The sequence below is a fragment of the Nansenia antarctica genome (assembly GCF_963989245.1).
Source record: "Nansenia antarctica genome assembly, chromosome: 13".
Classification (NCBI taxonomy): Eukaryota; Metazoa; Chordata; class Actinopteri; order Argentiniformes; family Microstomatidae; genus Nansenia; species Nansenia antarctica.
In genome coordinates this window covers 14,734,434-14,743,476 of record NC_137683.1, presented here as the reverse complement: position 1 = coordinate 14,743,476, position 9,043 = coordinate 14,734,434, and the positions used below count along the sequence as shown (strand labels likewise).

At 43.3% G+C, this 9,043-nt stretch overlaps 1 protein-coding gene across 1 annotated transcript; it reads left to right on the top strand.

Moving 5' to 3' along the window:
• Positions 1-148: 148 nt before the first annotated feature.
• On the top strand, positions 149-7,375 carry map3k8 (mitogen-activated protein kinase kinase kinase 8). The gene is made up of 8 exons (XM_080544358.1): positions 149-242; positions 845-1,216; positions 1,377-1,547; positions 2,202-2,463; positions 3,454-3,560; positions 4,995-5,147; positions 6,188-6,437; positions 6,613-7,375. The coding sequence occupies exons 2-8, from the start codon at positions 866-868 to the stop codon at positions 6,750-6,752; spliced, it is 1,434 nt and encodes a 477-aa protein (XP_080400484.1). The 5' UTR covers positions 149-242; positions 845-865; the 3' UTR covers positions 6,753-7,375.
• The last annotated feature ends 1,668 nt before the right edge of the window (positions 7,376-9,043 follow it).

Here is a 9,043-nt window from a genome sequence, read left to right as displayed (position 1 = left end):
TTTTGTCGGGGGGGAATTAAAGAAAATGAAAAGAAAAACGAAACTCAGACACGTAGCCAAATGCCTGTTATCCACCTACACACTCCTCTTCCTCTAGTAGGAGCCAAGTATACTCCCTCGTCATAAGTCACACTCCGCGCAGAGAGCACGAGCGCTGACAGCATTCGGACGCAACTATGGAGAGCGCGCAAGAAGCGGACCACCTGTGACCCTACTTTGCAAAGTTGCAACGCAAGACCAAAGTAAGTAACCTACTAGGTATTAACATCAAAACGTGTCAATAATTGTGTATAATGTATATCATGGCCTATGTATGTACATATATAATGTATGGGTAGATAGGACTATGAGCTATTTTGGGGGGGATTATATTTTAGGCTATACTATCTGTACCTGTGTCTGTAAATTGTTTCTCTGCATTTAGTGCACAATCATGGCACACTACAACATGCAGACTTGGAAGTAGACAATGGAATGAGAGAGCCTTTAGAATTAACCCACAGAAACTGACGTGACTTCCCATTTTTCATGTGATTCAGGGTGTTAGGTTAGGCATAGGGTTAGGCATAGGGTTAGGGTTATTTCAATCCAAGTGTTCATCCCAATATGGCTATGTCTGAGTATTAAGTCAAATGTGGGGGCAATGTCCCTGGGGCTTCCCAACTTGTGAAATTCCCTTCATTTGCAAGGAAAACTGTACATGCCTCTCCTCTACCTCTCCCACACACTGTGCCTACAGCATGTCACAGCCAGGGTAGTATCAGTCTGTCTTACTGACTTTGTGTCAGACTTGGAGCTATTATGGAATCAGTACTAAATTGGATCATCCAATGTTCCATTCTAGAACCAGGTGGAGAGAATCACGATGGAGTACAAATATGACAGTGCTGGAATAGAACTCCTGCTGACACACATGAACATAGAGGACATCATAGACGCCGTGGAGATTCTCTATCACACTGAAGAAGAAGGAGAAGAAGAAGAGGAGGAGGAGGAGGCAGCGGTGTCCTTTGAGGAGGGTCTCTCTCAGGAGGCCATGGATGAGAACGAGGAGACGGTCGACTCCGGAGACATTGTGGTGTCAGGGACCCAGGAGAATGGTAGAGTCAGGTACGGGACTGTGTCTGATCTGCTCACCTTCGTCAACTTGATCTCTGACATGCAGCCTGCGTCACTCCAGCACCTGCCTGAGGAGATGGGTGTGTTGCTAAACAAGGTGAGTGTTTCAGGAATGAGTAGTCCAACAGGAATGTTGTTGACATGCACGGAAATAACATGTACTAGTATGTAAGAATTGAGTAGGCATACCTACAAATAGTTTAGCAGCTATTAGTAAGTCATCAGTGCTCACAGTTTTTTTTATTGGCTCTATGCAGAAAGATATGGCTGTCAAGAACGGACGTTATCGCGTCGATCTGGATGTGCTACTGTTTCCATGGAAGTTGACCTACAAGAACCCGGGCTCTGGCCACGTTCCCACGGGCTCTTTTGGCAAAGTCCACCTGGCTCAGGACACCAAAACCAGGAAGAGAATGGCATGCAAACTGGTGAGTGCAGTCCTGGAATGTCTGGCATGTTTGCAGAATGGATTTCCTGAAACTGCTGATAGAGGGGCTGGACTTCGTGCTGAGATTGATTTCTTGCCAGTCATCTTTCTTTTTTAAGTCCAACAGTAAAACCCTGACTATTGTAATGACATTTCAATATCAAGATCTTCCAAGTTTTCTCTGCAAAACATTTTTAAAGAGCCAGTACTGCAGATCGAAACTGAAAGTGTTTGTCCAGACTTAGAGACCACACAGGAAACTCAGCAGAAATCCCCCTTTGCAGTGGGTTTGTATACAAGAGCCACAGGGACATAAGTGTTGGGCCAACTGCAGCTAGGCCTGCTTTTTTGTTATGTTAGTTTACATTTCTCTTTTCAATTGATATCCATTCTTTTCATTTTGAACCTGATACTGGTATTTCACCTGAGGAGGAGGGCAGTGTATTTACTGGTATTAGTTTTGCCCACAAATGAGAGTCGTTACAGGTAGGATGGGAGTTGGTTCCTGGATAGCCAGTGGTATGTTTACATAGACACTGCTCTCAATACAAACCATATAGACACCTGAGTGACTTTTAAAATGATGCTCCCAATGGAATAACTGGTTTGTATAGAATGTACTTCATGCCGTTTCTCTCCGTTGTTGCAACTGTAGATCCCGATGGAACATTTCAAACCCGCTGATGTGGAGATCCAAGCCCTGTTCCGTCACGAGAACATCGCCGAGCTCTACGGCGCCGTGCTCTGGGACCAGACCATCCATCTGTTCATGGAGGCGGGCGAGGGCGGCTCGGTTCTGGAGAAGCTGGAGAACTGCGGGCCCATGAGGGAGTTTGAAATCATCTGGGTGACCAAGCAAGTCCTTCGGGGCCTGGAATACCTCCACTCCCACAATGTCATCCACCACGACATTAAACGTAAGCAAGAAACGCCCCCCTAAGGAGCCTCTGACCGTCTAGATTCCCGTATGTCAACACCTTATTTTAAATGATGCAACTGTTTGTTTCAGATAAGGTTCTGCTTCTCTCAGGTGTGTATGTCTCTGACTTATGAGGAAACTGTGGTTTTGCTGACGGTGGTCAGGTCACACAGGAAGAGCTTAGTGTCTGGTAAACTGCCAGCCCTCTCTGAGATTTCTGGAACACAGGAAGTTAGGTCGAGGCTGGGGCTTGTTGGTCTTAGTGAGCCATTTCAACCACATCACCGGAATCAAAGGATTCTCTGGAGCTGTCTGTCTGTCAGCCAGCCAGTCAAGGGTTGGGCCTACAGGCACTTTGGTGTCTGGAAATTCCAGTCAGTCCCCTCCCTTAGCAGTGGGGTTAACTGTAGGGTGCTTAAGAGCGAGTGAGTTACGACAATGGAGAGCTTTGTGGCCAGGGCCTGTTGACGTGCTTCTGTGGTCCTGTGCTCTTCCTGTGCCTCCAGTCAAAAATATGTCATTTTTACCTCAGTGAGGTAAGGGACCAAAGGGGCGAGAGGTTTTGGGAAAGGCCTGCCTTTTAATTATCTGTCAAACGCGTTGCCAAAAACCATGACACACTGTTTGTTTGACTTTCTCATGTAATTGCTCATGAATGCTTTTAGTTCCCTTCCCCTAATTTCAGTAACAAGCAGTGCAAGGACATGTTTGATATATAACCGTGTGATTGGGGAACTCTAATTTTATAGTGAAAATGTTGATGCCACATTATTTCAAATGTGCATACAGTACCAGCTTCAATATAAATCCACACAACCCTCCACATTAACGGTTGAGGAGGATAGAAATATTAACTTCGGAGAAACCGTTATCTTCGTAAAAGTATCTGTATCTTACATCACAACATGTCTTAGCAATAATACTATATAGCTGAACAGCTTCCTTCCAGATTGTGAATGTAACCTTCCTCATCCCTCCCACTCTCTAGCCAGCAACATAGTCCTGACGTCAGACAAAGCGGTGCTGGTGGACTTTGGGCTCACGGTGCAGATGACAGAGGACGTGTACATTCCCAGGGACCTGCGAGGCACAGAGGTGAGCGACCACTGCTTTCTCTGTTTACCAGAAATGATAACAGCCAATGCATGGGAAGTGTCTATTGTCCTTAAGTCACGTATTCAATGTATTCAATACAGTAGGTGCTTTTTTTATCAGCAGCTGTTTCTAGTTCAACATTGTGGTCACAAGGGGCCTCATGGCGCTTTTCAAAAATTATTTTGAAGACGTGTCAATGCTTGTCTCGTCAGTCAAAACAGTACGCTGGGAAATCACAGTGCAAACCTTTGAGAGACGCTGCTACTGTATTAGTCAGGAGGCATTTGTTCATAGGCAACATAATGATCTAAAATGTCTATAGCAATAATTGATTTGGTTGACCTTTTGCATGACATCCTCTCAGCTAATGTGAGTCTGGATAAAAGTGGTATTTCCATTTGGGAAAGCACACATTTAGGATGAGGGCAGGCCAGGTCTTTCTCACGACCTCTTCCTCCCTCTCCTCCTTACTGCTTCTCTCTCCTCTCTCTTTACTGCTTCTCTCTCCTCTCTCTCTCTGGCCCCTCTGTGTGTGATTAGGCCTCTAGTGGCAAGACGGGAAAGTCCCAGGGCAGACACCCAGGCCAGTAGTAATAATAGGGACAGCTGGTAAACAGACAGCAAGCAGAACAGGCCTGCCGAGGCATACGTTAACGGAGGAGGGCTGGAGAAGTTCCAACTGAGACATGGTTTTTATTATTATTATTATTATATAATATATATATTATTATGTTTTTTTACCTTTATTTAACCAGATAAATCAGTTGAGAACAAATTCTCATTTTCAATGGCGATCTGGCCAAGGGGCCCCCGGCAAGAATAAAAACAAACATATTAAACAGGAATACTCATGGTCAACATAAAACAATACATACAATACATGAGAACGGCAAATACCGTGAAGATACATAAATAAAAACAAATAGATAAACAAAATCAGCTTAACCTATGTGTGGAAAGAGAGCGGGATGTGTGTGTGTGTGTGTGTGTGTGTGTGTATATGTGGGGGGGGAATGCGTGTGTGTGTGTGGGGGGGGGGGGGGCAATCAGCAGGAACAACAGTCAACTATGATCTGCTGATGTTTATTTTTGGAAGTGGTTCTGTTTCCCCCTCCACAGCACAGACCACAGTAAACGTGCATAGAACCACCTCACAGCCCACCTGTTTGTACGGCTAATATATTAAACAAACACAAACAATGTTTTATTTGCCCTCAACTAGTTTGGAATGTGGTATTTTCTGCACCCAATGTATTCAATTGTTCTCCTTTTGCTTTCATATGATGATGGTTGGCCTTATTAGTAAATGCAGTTGTTTCTTTTTAATACAGATAAGAAGCAAGCACTTTTCCAAATACATTAAGACTTGTTATTTCCCATCCATGCTTGTCATTGCGTTTCTTTGCTAACCGGTCTCTTGGTTTTCTCCCTCAGATGTATATGAGTCCAGAAGTGGTTCTCTGTCGAGGGCACGACACCAAGACAGACATCTATAGCCTAGGCACCACCATCATCCACATGCAGACCGGCTTTCCACCATGGGTCAGACGCTACCCACGGACAGCCTACCCATCGTACCTCTACATAGTAAGCATATAATAATAATAATAATAATAATAATAATAATAATAATAATAATACATTGGACATATTATAGGGCTTTTCTAGACACTTAAAGACGCTTTACAAACTGAAAAGATCGATTAGTAGTAATAAAAAGAAACAAAAGCTAAGTAAAAGAAAGTATAGGGGTCTAATACATTTTTAGATTACTAATCTAAGTCTAAGTGTCTTTGTAGGACAATCTACTCTGTATACTGCAATTAGGCTACACCTAGATTTCGGGCGACCGACAATACACCAAAACTCACACTATGTAAACAGAGACCTGTGAAATGCTGGGTAGAGGAAGTGGTCAGTGAAACATTGACACAAAAAGTGTTTACCGTGTTTGTTCGTCAAGTGGATGCTGAAAGAGGGGAAAAACCCCATCTAGTGTTCACTCATTCCTTGAAACAGACAAAAATTACTGTCGCTTTTCCCCCATGAAAGATTAAACCAACAGTGTATGATTTATAACAACGATAAAGTACATCAGATAGAATTGGAGTTCATACTAGTTATGATGCTCTCCTAAAAAGTCACACTTTTTTCCATGACCCACTTCGGTTTTCCATGGCCTAGATTATACAGCAAGTGCTATCCCGACATCCTGTGCAGATCTCTTAACATGACTCTGACTCTGGCTCATTTGCATAACCCCTCAGGGTCCATGTCGGTCCATGTTTTTCCCTGACCATGTCCTTGATTTGAGGGGGCCCCGTTTCTCTTTTTAAAGCCTTATTTACATATGTCGCATTTATGGAAGGACCAACTTCCCTATGAAAGTGCTGTCATAGGGAAGTGGCTACGAGCCTTGTACCCTGAATCCTGCTTCTACTTGGCCTCTCTTAACACCTAACTGTACCTATTGAACTTGATTTTCAAGACTTTTCACTCAATACAGAGAGCAGTGAGATGGTTGTGTTGTGGTTCTCTCTAACCATGGTCGTGTGGTGGTTCTCTAACCATGGTCGTGTGGTGCTTCTCTCTAACCATGGTCGTGTGGTGCTTCTCTCTCTTCTCAGATCCACAAGAAGGCTCCTCCTCTGGAGGACATGGCTGAAGACTGCAGCGTGGCCATGCGGGCCTTCCTGGAGCGGGCCCTGGAGAGGAACCCGGTGCTGAGGAGCTCTGCGGCGGAGCTCCTGAGAGACGAGGCCATCAACCCCGCCAAAGAGGACCAGCCTCGCTGCTGGAGCCTGGACTCGGCCCTGGGAGAGGCCTCCTATCCTCTGCTACGCCAGCACAGTCAGCAGCAGCAAGACACCACACAGGGTAGGCGTACACATAGGGCCTAAATTGGGCGGTGGGGGGGGGTAGACAGACACGCACCCAGAAACACATACTGTATACATCAATATTATGCCATGGCACACCCTCAATGTTACAATATACAAACATGGCAGTATTCCAACGGTATACTTATTTCTTTATTTTTATTTTTTTGTAGAATCTTCTTTGTACTCTGTGGACTCGGCTCACGTGAGGAGGAAGGGCTCCCTGTACATTGACCTGGGTGCCATGGCCGGCTACTACAACCTAGTGAGGGGACCCGCTGCCACAGAGTACCACTGTGACTCTGGACTGTGACTCTGAAGTGGATGTTTTTACGTCACGTACCTAGTCAGACACCATGATGAAGTGTGTGACTGACCAAGTTTGATAAACCCACTATTAGGACCATGTACTGTGTAGCAAGGACAAGTCGGTTGCTGGTTGGATGGATTTAAAGGCACTGAACAGGTGCAAAGAAATGGACCAATTCTTGAAGAGCGGTTCTGTATCTAGCTTTTGTCTTCTCTCAGCAACGCTATAGCTTGTCGGTTGCTAGATGTGTCACTTTAGTCACTTTTGTTTCACTGGCTAACAGTATAATACTAGTAAGTGACCTCTTTTGGGATGTTTTGTATGTCCATCATACTGTATATACACATGATATTCAAGTTTGTTTCTCAAAGAAATAGGCTTTAAAGCCTTGTGCTTGACCATGTCCATATGAAAACCATGATTACTGACAGGGTATGTGAGTTGTGTACAAACAGTGTAGTTGTTCAATGTGCAATGCTCAGTGGACTGTTTATTCCTGTGGAATATGTATTTTTGAGTAATTGCTATGCAAGTTACAGTATAATTAGTGATATTGTACCTGTTGGGTTTGATTTTCTTTTGGACTCATCCAATGAGATTGCAGGTACACATTAATGATAATTTTGTTAATATATATGTAAATGTTTATCTATGGGTGTTCTTCTCATCTTTTTGTGTTTGTTTCCTGGGTGTGCATTTGAATAACGGTCATAGTATTAACGTCAATAAAATACAATAAAAAACCCAACACCTTTCATTTTCATCATCATGTTTACAGTATACAGTATAGTTCCTTCAGTATAATCATAGTTCCTTTAATATGGGTATGTATTCTCTACAGTAAAGTGAGGTTTGATATATAGTTCAAATAGAATTCATCAGTCATGTTTCCCATCTCTAAATCTAGATAAGTAGGCCATATTTGTTCTTCCGTATAATGATATCAAGATGACTGACGAACAACCTGATAGCCTGTCTCATCTGGGGTGGAGTGAAGGAGGAGTTGGATGTTGTTCCTGTCTTTGCCCTGCTCCATCATGACACTCTGGTGACAGGTTATCTCCTAACATACAAAAGAGCTTCTGGGGGGGGGGGGGGGGGACTCATACAGATTAGATTTTGCACGTCAGGATATAAACATCAAACTCTCATGTCAATTCGATATGGTTTAGATTTAGATGTTCCTTTTTCAAACCCATGAAGGAGGGCATTCCTAATCTAACTGTCATCTGTCTCTTGTCCCTGAGTTTCAACAAGTCCTGCATAGGAACAGTTCTTAGATAGAATGTAATCTCTTCCTGTATCAGTGGTTTGCGCCGTGCAGGCGTCATGGCGACCGCGTGGGTGATGGATGGGGGTGGGTGGCAGGGATTCCCTTACCGCAATGACTCAGCCAAATATGGCTGTGTGAATGTCCAAAACAACTTTGCCTAAAGCACACTATAGATAGCATTTACGTGACGTTAGAATGATATGTTCTATCTCCATTTTTGTCCAAATTTTGTTTTTTGCATAATCTGATCCATTAGGTGTTTATTAATGCCTGTGTGGTGTTATTTTTCAAATGTTGACATTTTGGAGTTTGTAATTCATAAAATACAAAGGTTCCATCTCACAAAACATAATGGAATGTAAAAAACGTTGACGCTCAATATCTCTGAACTACCCTAAACGGAGATAGAACCTTATAATTCTAAGTTCACGATTAGCTTATTTTCAATAAATGTTAGGCGAACCCCCCTATGCCACTAAGCCTCACCCACAGAAGTGAGGCATTCCCTGTGAGGCATGACATAAAAATATTGTTGATTACTTAGAATTATGATTCTATGGTAAACCGTATTAGTTTTTAATTATCTTGTGATTAACAGGGGAATCCCCTGTCGCCCACGCTGTGTCACAGATTTCCAGTTACACCCCAGAGGTTTTCTCTCAAAACTACTTTGGACTATTTCAATGTGTATACAAGTCATACAGTATCTCATTGGACGCTATCAGGGTATTCTATCTATTCACTACAATGACTACAATACTGCTATGACACTAATAATGTGGAGCAGCATGGAACGTGTTTAAAGTTTTCTTTCTCTGACATCCAGAGTGGAGAGACTTCCTCAGCCATACAGAACATTGAATTAAAAATGCTGCACAATATCTCCCTTATATGGACTTCAGGCAGTATTGTTATGTATGCGTCACATCAGTTGTGACTAAGACGCACACAGAGTTAGTGGTGTTACCCCGATAGACTACAGGTTGTTGTTGTTGTTGTTGTTGTTGTTGTTGTTGTTGTT

Bases quoted from the DNA above. Each gene is read 5' to 3' on its own strand.
- map3k8 (XM_080544358.1), top strand. From the start codon at position 866: ATGGAGTACAAATATGACAGTGCTGGAATAGAACTCCTGCTGACACAC. The intron at 1,217-1,376 runs GTGAGTGTTTCA...GGCTCTATGCAG, and splicing joins TGGGTGTGTTGCTAAACAAG to AAAGATATGGCTGTCAAGAA. The intron at 5,148-6,187 runs GTAAGCATATAA...CTCTCTTCTCAG, and splicing joins ACCCATCGTACCTCTACATA to ATCCACAAGAAGGCTCCTCC.